We start from the raw sequence: 14,329 nt of genomic DNA, 5'->3' as shown, positions 1-14,329 counted from the left end.
GTATAAACTCGTAACTTAATATCCTAATAGTGAAGCAGCATTATGGTCCAGAGTCAATTTATGGAAATATTTGCATTTATTTCTTTATTTGAATGCCTTTTGTGAAACATATAGAAAAAATAAAAGGCAAAACTTTATTTTAAGCACACATTGGAATAAAAAAAAATTAATTTCATAGATAAGGAGATGTAATCTTAATGGAAAAAGAGATTAAAACAGTTTGCTGGTGGGTAATCTTGTTTTCACTTTTGTTTGGTTTTTTAAATTATCGTCACTATCTTATCGTTCATAAAAAACATTATTTTTGCTTTTCGTGAGTTGCATAAAATCGATCCACACCAAAAATGGCTAAAATAAAGGCACTTCAGCTTGCACGAACAAGCGCTCATAGAACTTAAGTTGTGAATACTCTGGTTGCGGAATAAACTTTAAATCCTCGCTAATATTGAGCAGCATCCGAGTCCCGAATCGAGTAACTGGTGTCCACTGTACCAGAGGCTTGGTTATGTCCGCATTTGGATCAGAGGTAGCAGCAAATGAAACCCACATAGCCACCATACGACGAATGGCGGTAAACTCCGGGCGTGACTGATCCAGTTTAAATGTGGCTGGGATAACGAAGATGTACCCCAGCTCGTCCACATGGCCAACACCTCGTACCTCCTTTCCCCCGTATCGAATACGGTAGAAATTAAAGTCCGGTGAGTCGAAATCGAAGCGGTACAGATATGTAGGCCCCTTTCCGTAAGCCAGCCTAGATTGGATCACACGGTCCATAGAGTGGACCATATTGTGAGTGAACAGACTATCCAGATTTTGAAGATACTCCATTGTTAGCTGGTGGCCATGGACTTCACAAAAGTGGGACAACAACTGCTGGGCCAACTGTCGTCGTTTGCCAGGATCACAACGATTTCGTAGTGTGGAGGGCAGAACACGCTCTGGACTGCTTTGATAGTCTTTAAGCTGAGTTGGATTCTTTTTCAGATTATTAAAAACTCCCAGACCCTCTCCACTATTGGCGCCCAGAATAATTGGAATCCGATTTCCCCAAGCAGTACGATGCAGGTCAATGGGTTCCCCAAGGAGAACCGCATTTTGGGTTGCATAACTCTCCACGCAGGGTACAAAAGGCATAAAAAATCCTTTTGATTTCTCCGCCGCCGTAAAAAAATCAGCCGATACTAGAAGGTTTGGATCTGCTTTCGATAGATAATCCAACACTTGTCCATTAATGTTCTCGCCCTCGTAGCCCAAATGCTTGGCCAGGCGGAATTCCATGTTAGGCAATCGGTTGAGCTCCATGGAATAGCCAGCCATAAGGATTGCCTTGTGGAAGAGTCCTTCCGTCTGAGGACTGACCAGAAGGAGGTGCACAATCATGCTACCTGAGCTGTGTCCAAAAAGAGTTATCCTTTCAGGGTCACCATTAAAGCGAGATGCATTGGCCTTAATCCAACGAAGAGCCAGAACGATGTCCTTAAGGCCTGCATTTCCAGGAATCTCCAAGGAGCTATCTGCAAAGCTTAGGAAACCTTAAAAGGGGAAATTAAAAATTATAATATATATATATGTGGTTGAAATTGTAATCTTTAAATTCATCTGAAGCTTACCTAGGGGCCCCAGACGATGTCCAATGCTTATATAAATGACATCCTCTTTCATAAAATAGTCAGGACCCCAAGCTCGTCTAGAGGAGTCGCCTCCCTTGTAACCTCCACCGTGAATGTAAACCATTATAGGCAAAGGCTTTTCACTAATCAGCTGCCAAGTTTATCAGTACTTAGTATTGTACTTAAATATGTGTTTAAAGTTTAAACTCACTTTTTTCACAGATATATTCAAGTACAGACAATCCTCGGAGCCTTCAACCAGCTTTGTGTAGCTGCTCACTTGGAGGCACTTGCTCTGGGGCTTGGAGCAGTCCCGGATTCCATACCAGGGCTTTATGTCATGGGGCTCCTTAAATCTTAAAGTTCCTAGCGGTGGAACTGCATATGGAATGCCATCGAAGGCATAAAATAGTTCATCGTATAAAGGTTTCAACACCGTGCCGCGAACTTTTCCATGAGTTGTCTGTATTACAGGTGATTTCTCTTTACTAAAATGTAGGACATAAATTGGGTATAAAAATACGGGTTATTCCATCCAAAAAACTCACTAGTCGTCCGTCATCTTCGTTCCCCAGCTGCCCGAAGCAAAGACTGAGGGCAAATTTACGAAAAACCTTTTGGGGGACCATAATCAATGGACTATATTAAGATAGCCGCGGCTTATCAAGTTCGATTAACACGGATCGCTCACGTAACTCAAACATTGTTCGCAATAAACAAAACCAAAACAATACGAAACATTTTTTGAAGGTACTGCAAGAATGCTCTATTTCTAATTTGGATTATTCAAATAAATTACAATTATATTCTGTCTCGTAAGCTTGACCTCAATAAAGTGTTTTGTTTACGAAAATAATGAAAGAACAGTGTTGACATTCAAATAACAAAGAAGAGTTCTGACCTTGAAATAATTTTCTGTTTTAAATAGCAATAATGATTTATTAAAGTATGTCAATTAGGACACCACCATTTCTGTATTAAATTATATTATGTATATAACATTTAAATTATAAAAAATATTATCTAAATATACACATGTATGTAAAAATCCACAGAAGTTGGTTTTTATTGAGTCCGCTCTTTCAAACAGTTTATAAAGCCTCTAAATTTTGTTCACGAAAAAATTTAGCTCTCGACTACTTTGAGTGGATAACGCTTTCCCAGACTTTCAGCTTCTGGAGCTCCGGCAGTTCCACCAGTTTAATTCTGTCAGAAATGTTTAGACACTCCAGAGTTGAATTGCTGTCCAAAGGCTTCCACTCTTTGGTTCGTGGAAGTTGCTCTTTGATTTGATCGCAGTTTGGATTTCCGACACTGGCAAAGTTGAATAGCATGTCGATCATGCGCTCGATGGTCAGGAACTCGGGCGTGTTTCTGTCTAGCTTCCAGGAGAACTCCCCGTACCATAGATACGAGTGGTCATCAACGTGAGCCACTCCTCGCAGCTTGTCCCCGCAGTACAGTAACCGCTGGTGATTAAAGGTGGGCGAATCGAAATCGAAGCGGTATAGGTACGTAGGCGCCTTTGAACTTTTAAGTCGCGACCTTACAACCCGAAGAATGGGAAGCCAGAAGACCTTGTAACTGGCGTACTAAAAGATAAATATTTCAATAGGAATTTCAATTATTGATAAACCACAGGGAGTTACCTCGCAATAGGCCACAAGTGCCTCTGGTGACATCGATATCTCAGTGTTTCCGAAATGTATTTCCTTCAGGCGTTGTCCCAAGTTGCGGGCCAAGGCCTGAGGCATATTTCGCTTTAAATCCAGCGGAAGCATATGTTCCGGTTCAGTTTTCAGGGTAGTAAGCAAGTACGGAGCCAACGAGACACGGGCGAACATAAGCAATCCCTCAAAGGAGGTTCCACTCATCAGCACTGGAATGCGGTTGCCCCACGCCGAGCTTAGCAGATCCTTTGGATGCTTTGGCAGGACGCAGTGTTCCGTCTTGTACGGCTCCACTTTTGGTCCGAACTGAAACACGCAGTCGTTGAGGTGGTCAGTTGGACTGAGCAGATAGGGCGTAACCAAGGACTCTCCGGGAATATTCTGCAGGTAGTCCAGTACCATGGCATCTGTCACATGCTCGGCAGTCTCCATTCCCAGATGGGAGGCCAGACGATGTGGCAAGTTCTCCAGTGGACACAGAGCCCAGGGGCAAAGTACATTGCCTGACTGCAGGATGGCCTTTTGGAAGAGTCCCTCCGCTTGAGGATTGAGCATCAAATAATGAACGGAAGCTGCTCCGGCACTCTCTCCAAAGGCGGTTATGTTTTTGGGGTCCCCGTTGAAGGCGGCGGCGTTCTGGGATATCCATTTCATGGCCAAAAGCTGATCTTTAAGTCCGGCGTTACCGGGCACTCCCACGGCTGGATCGTTGAGGCTCAGGAAGCCCAGTGGACCCACTCGATAGGAAACAGTAACTACGATCATTCTTTTCATCATAAAGTAGTCTGGGCTGTGTAGATCCTTCGTGGGGTCGCCTTTCTCAAAGCCACCTCCAAAGAAGTATACAACCATAGGTAGGGGGGTCGGCGAGTTAAGCTGAAAATATAATAATATCATTAAATTGTTCACTTTGGCACTTGGAATTCAATTTCATTAAAAAAAGTATTAACTAACATCTGTTAATTTTCACATTTCCATTCAAATTTTTAAAAATATACAAACGTATGCTTAACTCTATTATTCTACAAAAAATGCTAGACATATCGTTGAGTTTTAGTTTGATAAATTATTTTTATGGCTGGGTTAAAGCTTTGTGGCCCTCAGAGCGGCGGATAGGGTTACGATATGACTCAGTTCTTGATAAAGTTTTCTGATAAATTTTTTGTGAAATATCAAATTTTAACAGTGAACTTATGTGTATATCGACAGGATTACCTCCTTGGCGTAGACATTCAGGTACAGGCAGTCCTCAGAGCCGACTAATTTCTTGGTATATTGGTTGAATTGCAGCGGTTTGTTTCCCGGCTTGGAGCAGTCAAGGGGAGTGGTCCACGGCTTCACTGGTTGGGGTGCCTTGAACCTGAGAGGGCCCACCGGCGGCTGGGCGTACGGGATTCCCTCAAAGCTAACGTATTCGTCTCCGTAGATTCCGGTGCAGGACTGACCTTGAACCGGTCCCGTGCTGGTTTCCACCCGGTTGTCAAGGCTTTCATCGGATAAACCCTGAATCCTGTGACCTGCCAGCGCCATGTCCAACGATCAACTGTCCGCACAATCCGCGCTTTTAATCTGGAAGACCATTTAAAACACTTTTTATCGCGCAATCAAGGTGACGCCAAAACCAAATAAAACAACAAATTTTCTGAGACAGCTGATTTTAAGTTTGCTTCCGTTGCTTTTTATGTCACAGCGTCTGTGCTTTTTAAAGTTGTAGTTTTATTGTTTTTGTGCCTCTGCATTTTGGTTTGTTATTATCAATTGTGTTGTTATCGAAAGCTCAACGTCTATTTTGGCGACGATCTCTTAACAGCGGAAGCGAGGGATGCATCACAAAATGTTAAGAGCGGGTTAACTATTTGAATCATGTAGATCGCATTTATTATTTGTTAGGTGTGCAACGATATCAAATAATTTATAAATTAATTCTGGTACTGAAAGACTTCTGTATTTATCAAAGTAGTGATATTTGCAACTAGGAAAGATATTAATCTATTTTATGTTATTCAGACAGTTCATTGATGAAATATCAAAAAGCTTGCCAGTGTTGTGATGTAAAAGCTCTTGGTGGGGCGCAAGCAATTTTTCATTGCGCACTTCACTCACCATAATGCGAATGAATACTAAAAATGTGATGCACCGTCCCCAAGAAACAGATCCGGTCATACAAAAAGGTCAGAAAACCAAAAATGCTTAAACTTTTATGCAACATATCTTGAAAAGTCCGAGAATAAAAAGAGGGAAAGGTATAATGTACACAAAAAATCCCTTAAATATGTAGCCGTTAAAATTAAATACTTCTTTTCCTTTAAAATTATTTTAAAATAATATGATAAAACACCAAAAAACTAAGTTTGCTCAAATTATTTATTAAAGGACAACTCCATAGAATATAACCTTAATTGTAATATGCGATATTACAGGAAGTAATTTAATATAAAAAAAAAAATAATATGCGATATTCATATGTACATTTTCATATGTGTGTATTTGCACAAAAAATTTAATCAAATTAGTTTGGTATATATTTTCAGCCCACACTGTTTAGGTCAGAGAACAAGCATTTCACAAATAGCCGAATATATGTATGTACCAGTGTGCATAAAACTTTCACGTGCGGCAGCGGCGACGCTCCTGATTTAAGGGGCTGTGGGTCTTAGATTTCGATCAGTCGCACGGTAAACTTCGTAGGGTACAATTTGAAATAAACTTGGGATCTATTCGGAAAAAACACTCGATTTCGTTACTTCAAACTGAGAATAAATTATAAAATCACATTAGTCTAAAAACCAAACAAACAAAAAATACAAAATATGGAAGTACAATTGGGATGGCCAAAATTGATCAAGATAGGTGCCAAGTAAGTACTAAACAGGGGTCCAAAAGTACGGTGCTAAGGTCAGGATTTGGTCATCGTTGACTTCGGACCACCCTACAGGCGACTTACAGTCCTTATCGCCGGTCGCCGATTGTGTGTCTGTCTGGTAACCACTCTGATCCGTAATGTCTCACCCAGGTTGGTGGGCCACAAGCTTCAGCAGTATCGCCTGTCCACAGGTAACACGCTCGTGCTGGACACCAAGTTCGGCCAGGTGCGGGGACTCCAGAGGAAGACCGTCTACGACGGAGAACTGTACTTCGCCTTCGAGGGAATTCCTTACGCAAAACCCCCGGTAGGAGAGCTCCGGTTCCGAGCCCCCCAACCGCCGGAGCCGTGGCAGGGAATCCTCGACTGTACAACCTACCGGGCAAAGCCTTTGCAAAGGAACATAGTTCTCAGCATCGTCGAAGGCAGTGAGAATTGCCTGCACCTGAATATATACGTGAAGGACCTCGAATCGAAGAAACCCCTACCTGTGATTGTTTGGATCTATGGTGGGGGCTTCCAGAAAGGTGAAGCCTCCAGAGACATCTACAGTCCTGACTACTTCATGAAGCAGCCAGTAGTCTTCGTCTGCATCAACTACCGACTCGGTGCCTTGGGTAAGTACCTTGAAACCTTTAACATAAGATTTGATGTGTCTTTAAGTGCATTTTAATTATACCATTTGTCTCGTAACACTTCGTAGTAGCTTTTTGTTTGTTTCCTAGACGATAAGAGCTGGGAAAAACGTAGAGTGATATGATAACGTCTTAATTAGAATGTATACATTTTATAAAAAAATATGCAAACTAAGAACAGTTCCGCAACTACGCGGAAATTTAATAAATTATTTGAATGCTCAATTAATAAAGTAAGCTGATAGGAGCAGAAAAGTGCAAACACTGCAAACTATTTTGTAAGCTGTAAGCTATTATGAAATATTTTAACTATTAATCAAATATTTTATCTTACAGGCTTCCTAAGCCTAAGTGATCCTAACCTGGATGTGCCTGGTAATGCAGGACTCAAGGATCAGGTCCAAGCTCTACGCTGGATCAGCCAGAACATTGCCAACTTTAACGGCGATCCAAACAACATCACCATCATGGGGGAGAGTGCTGGAGCAGCTTCTGTCCACGTAATGATGACCACGGAGCAGACGCGTGGACTCTTTCACAAGGCTATCATGCAATCCGGATGTGCCCTCAGTGAATGGGCAGACAGTCCGGATCGCAACTGGGCCTTCCGTCTGGCCCAGCGTATGGGCTATAAGGGAAGCGAGAAAGATGCCGACGTGCTGCGTTTTCTGAGCAAAGCCCCCGCCCGACAGATTGCGAATATCGACCAGGACATCATTACACAGGACGAGATGCGGAACTTCCAGCTCTTTGCTTTTGGTCCCGTGGTAGAGCCGTATGAGAGCTCTCATTGTGTTGTACCGAAAAAACATAAAGAAATTTTGGCCAGCGCTTGGGGTAATGACATACCCATCATAATGGGCGGAAACTCGTTTGAAGGGCTGTTCTCGTATCAGCTGGTTAAGAATGACCCATGGGTCTTGAAAAACTTCCACAACATCCTGCCGAGGGAAGTGAGCGAAGCCTGCACCCAGGAGGAGCGGGATCTCCTAGTGCGGCGTCTTAAGAAGGTCTACTTCAACAACGAGCTGCAGGAATCGATGGACTTCTTCGAGGCCTTGAATATATTTTCCCATCGCCAGATCTGGCACGATATGCACCGATTGGTTCTCGCTCGCCAGACCTATGCTGCTGGGACACCCACATATTTGTACCGCTTCGACTTTGATTCCCCGTACTTCAACCAATTCCGAGGACTAGTGTGCGATGCTCATGTTCGGGGAGTATCCCATGCCGACGAATTATCCTACCAGTTCTACAATATTATTGCCTCCAAGCTGGAAAAGTCCTCGATGGAGTACAAAACCATTGAGAGGATGGTGGGCATGTGGACATCATTCGCCGCCAATGGAGATCCCAACTGTCCGGAAATTAAATCCGCCACGTGGGAACCTATCGGAGCAAAAGAAAATGGCACTGAAAAGTGTTTCAATATAAGCCATAACTTGGAAATGCGGGAACTGCCAGAGTTTGAGTCGCTGACCGTGTGGGATAGTTTTTACCCAAAAGGGTCCCTTATCTAGTCAAAAACGTAGATGCTTAATGCCCTGCAGACACCAAAGAACGAATACTTTATATACGTATTTAGGATAAGGTTTTTACATATATATGACTTGTACAAAATTTATAGTTTAAAATATAAACAACTAATAAAAAAATTTTAATATGAAAAAAAAAATAAAAAATCTTTGCTCAAGCATTTGTTTTTATATAAATAGAACATAGTGATAATTGTATTTTTTAGGTTGGCTCTAAAAAAGAACTCGGTGAAAACATTTCTATTTTTAGTGTTGCTGTTTTAATCTTAGAATGAATATTCTAAGTATGGCAAGATTTTTGCTACACATCCCCAAGTAATATATAACACTAAGGGATGTTGTTCAAGAAATATATAACACTAAGGGATTTTGTTCGAATCCTCTGTGGACTACTGTTCTCTGTGATATTTAATAAAGTTTACCCGAAATTTTATTAATATTTGTATCTATATTTTGCTATGTAAGGGTTCAACCTTTGCCTATTAATTTTTTTGAAACTCATCGTTACTAGCCCATTTAATCAACATGATTATATTAATTGCCGCTGCCACTTATCGCAAATTGTATAAAATAAGCAACGAGTCACCATGAGGTTCATGTTTAAGGTGCCTATATGGAAAGCTACCTGGCACTGACGAAATGCATCTACCTAATTGTTAAATATATGCATTTAAACCTGTTTGCTTATATAGAGTAAAGTAAAACCATCAAAAAATTATAATTGTAGTGACTTATAATTTTTTCATTTATTGCAACGTTTTGTTGTTTTCAAATTTGTTTCCCAACTGTTATTCCTCTAGCAAGTCCAGTTAAACCTTAGTTAGTTTCCTTTGGTATTATGACTAAAAATATAAGTTTGTTTAGACCAAGTCGTGTTTATCGTAAAGCCTATCCCAAAAGCGAATCTGCTTTGATTCTGGCAAGTCAATAAAGTGCAAAGTTTTCCCAATGTTAAGGCATCTTTGTGGACCCTCTGCCTCCAGGGCATCCCACGTTATCGGGGCAATTTTCGGGCAGTTGGGATTGTCATTACGGGCGAAGGACACCCACATGCCCACCATCCGCTCGATCGTTTGGTACTCTATCGAGGACTTATCTATCTTGGATGCCAGGATATGGTAAAAAAGGTAAGATACATCGTCGGCGTGGCACACTCCTCGGACATGCTTGCCGCACAACAATTGCCGGAAGTGGTTAAAATGCGGCGAGTCCATATCAAAGCGGTACAAAAATGTGGGAGTTGTAGGTGCGTATCGATGGCGTCCCAGGACAGTACGGTGAATGCCATGCCAGAAGTGTTTAATCGAAAGGATTTGCAGGCACTCATTGAACTCCATGCGTCCCCTGGTGGCGTCATCGAAGTTGTCTTTCTTGAACTGGCGCATCAGATCCTTGATTTCCGCCTGCGAACGCCTCTCCCTGATTTCAGGTGGAATGAGGGCCTCAAAGGCGCTCAGCATGTGCTCCTCGTCGTGCAATATGGCCTGGTAGGAGAACAGACCCTCAAAAGAGTTGGCGCCCAAGATCAGAGGCAAGTCATTGCCCCACGCAGCCGGTAGCATCTCCCGATATGAGCGAGGAAATACACAGTCATTGGTGAGGTAGGGTTCCACCACGGGGGTGAATGGGAAGAGCACATAGTTTCGTTGTTCCTCCTTTGAGATAAGAGCCACGCTCTGGCTGGCCATATCGGAGGCGGAGGCCTTTTGAAGAAACCGAAAAACCTCTTTCTCGTTCTCGCTGCCGTCGTAACCGAGGAGGGATGCCAGTCGGAATGCCCATAGACCTCTTGGTTCATTCGCCCATTCGCTGTACATCGACCCCGACTGCATGATGGCCTTGTGGAAGAGGCCCCTGGTCTGCTCCGTAATCATCATCGCATGGACGGAGGCAGCACCAGCACTCTCACCCATCAGGGTGATGTTTTGGGGATCCCCGTTGAATTGTGATATGTTTTGACTAATCCAGCGTAGAGCCATCACCTGGTCCTTTAGACCGGCATTCCCCGGCACATCCAGGTCGCGATCCAAGAGACTTAAGAATCCTGAAATAAAATAAAAATTAATAAGAAAATAAAGGCAGCACCTACGACTTTGAATATTATCTAAGCTCTATAGTCTAAAGTCTTTAAAAAAGATAACTAATACATTTTATAATAGAATGCGGTTAAGATGTAAGGCCCGGTTTATACATTAATAATAGATTAAGTGAAAAATGGCTTATATTACATACTTCAAAACCAGAAATGTGGAATTAATGTGCAATTTAATCATCGTGTGCGAATTGTTTCCTATTGTTATTGACATGGAATGGCATGTTAACGCAGCATGTAATTTTAGTACATATATTATTTTAGTGTCACTCATCCAAGTTTTTGAGAATATCACACTTCTATACAGCTATATAACTGACCTACGACCTAATCAGCTTTTTTAATTTTTGATCAACTGACCTAAGAACTCAGAAGAAGGTTGAGAATATGAGCAAAGTAATAACTACTAGCTGAGTATTTTAGACATACAAAAAATAAAGGTGTTTCACAATTGTTAAGTAACTGACCTAAGACCTCAGAAGTAGGTTAAGATTTTAAGACAAAATCTACTAGTAGCTAAGTGTTTTATCCCAACTCCACTACATTTATCTTTTTATGCGAGAGAGGATCAATACTGTTTAAAATTTAAAGGAGAAACCACATACCTAGGACACCCACTCTGTAGTTGAATGTGACCACAACCACGTCCTGCTTCATAAAGTAATCCGGACTGTACATGTCCCGACTAGCTTCGCCGAACTGAAAACCACCGCCATATATCCAAACGATGACGGGTAGGGGTTTATCCGATTTTAGGCGTTTTGAGTACACATTCAAGTACAGGCAATCCTCGCTGCCCTCGACTATGCTCAGAACGAAGTGCTTCTGCATAGGCTTGGCCCTGGGATAGGTGCAATCTCTCACTCCTGTCCAGGGACGTGGCAATTGAGGGGCTCGGAAACGTAGTTCCCCTACCGGCGGTTGGGCAAAAGGTATGCCCTCAAATGAGTAATACAGATCTTCATCATAGAGAGTCCGGCGACGAATACCTCGCAGCTGTCCATCCCGGGTGCAGACCACCTTTGTTTGCTTGGTGCCCAGTCGGTACTGCACTATCTTGTGTCCAATGAGTCTGTGGGGAAATAAAATTATTAGTATCACAATGATTAATTAAAATAAATGTGGGTATTACAACTTATTTGTTTATAAATAGTTGTAACATAAATACTTTAACCTTTTGTAACGAACATACTATTCTAACTATTCATAGTATAATTGTAAACAATAGTTTAAGATAAAACACTTTTTAGAAAAATTATCATTATATTTTTGTGTGAAAAATTCTGTTTACATCATATTATTAAATTTTTCTCAGTGTTTTTAAGTTGAACGAATGCGATTGAGTGAAAAATGTACGAGGTTATTAATGAGCTGTTCTTATCTTATCAAAAGGAGATGTGTACTCAAAGGCATCAATTGAGTACAGTGAAAATTGGCTCAGAGTAACGTATAAACACTACCTTAATACATTTTAAAGAACATTTTCAAAAGAAATTCAATTAAAATTAAATTGTTGGTCCATTTAACAATGTAACTGTCAAAATAAAACACGTATTAACTTTGAAATAATAGTGACATAAACAGAAAATTATTTGTGATTACTATAATCTCAAAACAAATCTAATCGATTGGAACGTACATTTAAAAATAGTTGTCACGCACTCTACTATCAGTTTCCCACAAGGGGGTGATTTTTCTGTAATAAAACCTACTTGGTGCCCATTTTGAGCAAATCGCCCACGCCCACTTTTATCTCCATGGTCAGTGGGTGGTACTTCCTCCTCCTCTATTCAAGTAGATCAAGTCAGTATATATGTAGTTTTGATGCGATGACCGATTGCGATCGCCAACACTTCCGCCGGTGGCGATCGACGAGGAACAACTGACTGGGCACTGGAACACCGAGAACGTAGAATCGGATCTATCAGTTCGAGTGGCGGTGCGGTGCAAGCAAGCCCCACAGCAGCCCCAATTCAGTTGCGGCTTTAATCACGCTCGCTGCTTATCGACGATGGGTTGGTGTTGTTGTTGGCGGTGCGAAACATATGGCCCGGGGAAGTAGAACATCGGGACTGATAAGCGGAGAGCTCTGAACACAGACCGAAGACAGCTGTTTCGCCGGTCGTGTGTAATTGCTTTTTAACGCTCCGCTCACTGCTCTCGCATCTGGCTAAAAGTCTGAATTTCATACTTATCTTTGAGATCAGTCCCAAGCAGGCTATAACTCATTAACGATCGGGGTTATAGTTCAGGCTGTGGCTACCGAACTGGACTTCGGTAATATCATAATGGGTCGTGAAAAAAAATTATTGTCCAGCATAAGGTACTTTTCAGTTATTATTTCAAATTTAAGCTACCCGCTAAACTTGCACTGTTAACTCCAGTTGATCGATATCTATTTTAAATGCAACTCTATCGAGAATCGACGACCTTGCAGTGTGGCCGCCTGAAGCCCATCTAAAAACCTTTTAATATTTTTTGTCTGTTTTTTAATGGCTTCATTCAACAGACATAGTAGTCTAAAGTTTGAGTAAACCCAGGAAAGAGATTTACAATTTTAGTCCGCTTTAATCTTAAAAATCGTATCTTTTTTATAAAAGTAAAATAGTACACTTGTGGAAAGTGAAACTTTTACAGAAATATCTGTCAGTCAGGTCAGTGCACTATAACTATAAAAAAACTAAGTGAAAGTTTTGAAAAGTCTACATAAAACAGTATATTTTAAAAACAATGTGATCGAGAATTTTTACCCTTATAATAATTCATGTGGTTAAGCTGTACCTAATAAAAAAACTGACATTCCACAGATTGTTTATCAAAGCTTTTTGTTTATTACGAGTCAAATTATTTTCCTTTGAAAATGTTTACAAAATCGTATTTGTTTGTGATTTGTTGTTTTACACATTTTTCTAGAGCTGTATTGAGGTATAACGCGGTATTAATAATGAAAGGTATAAATGTGACAAAGTCTAAGCATAAGACAGATAGCTTATAAAAACTTAGCCTAACGTTAGTGCCAACCATACTTATACATCAATAAAAAAATTTAATATATGAGCTCAAAATATCTTACAATTTTTATATAATTATTACAATTTATTTTTCCCTAAACGTCACAACGGGTCATAATTCGTAAATGAATTTCTAAAACCGAATGTTACCGAATTCAAAACGACATTGGGTAACTTTTGAGATAATTATGTTTGATTGTTGCAAACTTTTTCGACGTATTGTCAATTTTCGATCAGTGGCTAGGAGTTTGTGTGAGCAAAATATTCGGCAAAACTTTTGAGAAACTGAAAATGAAATGCTTCAACTTTTATGGGGAAAATTGCAAACAATGTGTCAAAGTTATAAAATTTTCATATGAATTTGCAAAATAGAAATACAGCTTTAGTATGCAATCAAGGGGGCCATACAAAATTATGAATTCACGCATAAACGATTTTGATTAATTTTGTTGCCAGAATTCAAAATCGAAAGGCGAGGGGCGGCACAGTCAACTAATTAAAAAATTGTCATAAATCCCAAGAGTTTAACCCATTTACAGTCGACTGGCCTGGTGAGAAATGGCCAAGAAAGGGATTGCTCGTATAACTTGAGCAGCTACTTAATTACACTTGCGCGCACTTTAATTTCCAGTTAAAAAATGCTCACCGAAAATCGTAAGCGACGGCGGAGAAATGCTAATTTTTTTCCTTTCCTTGGAACCCGAAGAAGGGTTACGCAAAGTCAAGACGAGCCGAAACATTGTAAATTATAGGCTTAAAACAGAGGCATCCGCTTCGGAGAGAGGAGAAGTCGAGTCCCACAAGCTGGTTACATGAGGGCTTATTAAATTATATTGCAGAGAGGGTCGGTTACTTAAGGGAGTGGGATGTGGTCTTAAATTTCAAGAATTCTAATCTTGATTTAAGC

General features: G+C 40.9%; 4 protein-coding genes across 7 annotated transcripts; 1 reads left to right on the top strand and 3 right to left on the bottom strand.

Annotated features, from left to right (window-relative positions):
* Positions 1-52: 52 nt before the first annotated feature.
* Positions 53-2,477, bottom strand: LOC108130334 (esterase B1-like). The gene is made up of 4 exons (XM_017248731.3): positions 2,162-2,477; positions 1,825-2,101; positions 1,614-1,764; positions 53-1,535 (listed from the first exon to the last, which is right to left on the bottom strand). The coding sequence occupies exons 1-4, from the start codon at positions 2,173-2,175 to the stop codon at positions 349-351; spliced, it is 1,629 nt and encodes a 542-aa protein (XP_017104220.2). The 5' UTR covers positions 2,176-2,477; the 3' UTR covers positions 53-348.
* A 174-nt stretch (positions 2,478-2,651) lies between these two features.
* Positions 2,652-4,984, bottom strand: alpha-Est3 (alpha-Esterase-3). 3 transcript variants are annotated; one of them, XM_017249266.3, is made up of 3 exons: positions 4,499-4,972; positions 3,263-4,159; positions 2,652-3,205 (listed from the first exon to the last, which is right to left on the bottom strand). In XM_017249266.3, exons 1-3 carry the CDS (start codon positions 4,811-4,813, stop codon positions 2,750-2,752), a joined length of 1,668 nt encoding a protein of 555 aa, XP_017104755.2. In that variant the 5' UTR covers positions 4,814-4,972; the 3' UTR covers positions 2,652-2,749. The 3 variants fall into 3 exon arrangements, 2 of the variants coding, with proteins under 2 accessions (XP_017104755.2, XP_070137467.1); XM_070281366.1 differs by lacking the exon at positions 4,499-4,972 and adding an exon at positions 4,238-4,356; XR_011443185.1 differs by lacking the exon at positions 2,652-3,205 and adding an exon at positions 4,238-4,433 and having other exon boundaries at positions 4,018-4,159; positions 4,499-4,984.
* Positions 4,985-5,855: 871 nt separating this feature from the next.
* Positions 5,856-8,428, top strand: alpha-Est2 (alpha-Esterase-2). Of its 2 annotated transcripts, XM_017248978.3 has the most exons (3): positions 5,856-6,140; positions 6,297-6,763; positions 7,118-8,428. In XM_017248978.3, the coding sequence occupies exons 1-3, from the start codon at positions 6,094-6,096 to the stop codon at positions 8,302-8,304; spliced, it is 1,701 nt and encodes a 566-aa protein (XP_017104467.2). In that variant the 5' UTR covers positions 5,856-6,093; the 3' UTR covers positions 8,305-8,428. The 2 variants fall into 2 exon arrangements, with proteins under 2 accessions (XP_017104467.2, XP_070137288.1); XM_070281187.1 differs by lacking the exons at positions 5,856-6,140; positions 6,297-6,763 and adding an exon at positions 6,934-7,059.
* A 627-nt stretch (positions 8,429-9,055) lies between these two features.
* alpha-Est1 (alpha-Esterase-1) lies at positions 9,056-12,550 on the bottom strand. The gene is made up of 3 exons (XM_017248980.3): positions 12,124-12,550; positions 11,017-11,483; positions 9,056-10,363 (listed from the first exon to the last, which is right to left on the bottom strand). The coding sequence occupies exons 1-3, from the start codon at positions 12,168-12,170 to the stop codon at positions 9,180-9,182; spliced, it is 1,698 nt and encodes a 565-aa protein (XP_017104469.2). The 5' UTR covers positions 12,171-12,550; the 3' UTR covers positions 9,056-9,179.
* Between the last annotated feature and the right edge of the window lie 1,779 nt (positions 12,551-14,329).

Source organism: Drosophila bipectinata, chromosome 3R (genome assembly GCF_030179905.1).
Source record: "Drosophila bipectinata strain 14024-0381.07 chromosome 3R, DbipHiC1v2, whole genome shotgun sequence".
NCBI lineage: Eukaryota > Metazoa > Arthropoda > Insecta > Diptera > Drosophilidae > Drosophila > Drosophila bipectinata.
This window is presented reverse-complemented; position numbering and strand designations above follow the sequence as displayed.

Bases quoted from the DNA above. Each gene is read 5' to 3' on its own strand.
- LOC108130334 (XM_017248731.3), bottom strand. The intron at 1,765-1,824 runs GTGAGTTTAAAC...TAAACTTGGCAG, and splicing joins TGAATATATCTGTGAAAAAA to CTGATTAGTGAAAAGCCTTT. The intron at 1,536-1,613 runs GTAAGCTTCAGA...TCCCCTTTTAAG, and splicing joins ACATCGTCTGGGGCCCCTAG to GTTTCCTAAGCTTTGCAGAT.
- alpha-Est3 (XM_017249266.3), bottom strand. From the start codon at position 4,813: ATGGCGCTGGCAGGTCACAGGATTCAGGGTTTATCCGATGAAAGCCTT. The intron at 4,160-4,498 runs GTAATCCTGTCG...TTATATTTTCAG, and splicing joins TGAATGTCTACGCCAAGGAG to CTTAACTCGCCGACCCCCCT. The intron at 3,206-3,262 runs GTAACTCCCTGT...TTTATCTTTTAG, and splicing joins CACTTGTGGCCTATTGCGAG to TACGCCAGTTACAAGGTCTT.
- alpha-Est2 (XM_017248978.3), top strand. From the start codon at position 6,094: ATGGAAGTACAATTGGGATGGCCAAAATTGATCAAGATAGGTGCCAA. The intron at 6,141-6,296 runs GTAAGTACTAAA...TGTCTCACCCAG, and splicing joins TTGATCAAGATAGGTGCCAA to GTTGGTGGGCCACAAGCTTC. The intron at 6,764-7,117 runs GTAAGTACCTTG...TTTATCTTACAG, and splicing joins CTACCGACTCGGTGCCTTGG to GCTTCCTAAGCCTAAGTGAT.
- alpha-Est1 (XM_017248980.3), bottom strand. From the start codon at position 12,170: ATGGAGATAAAAGTGGGCGTGGGCGATTTGCTCAAAATGGGCACCAA. The intron at 11,484-12,123 runs GTAGGTTTTATT...ATTTCCCCACAG, and splicing joins TTGCTCAAAATGGGCACCAA to ACTCATTGGACACAAGATAG. The intron at 10,364-11,016 runs GTATGTGGTTTC...ATTTTATTTCAG, and splicing joins CTACAGAGTGGGTGTCCTAG to GATTCTTAAGTCTCTTGGAT.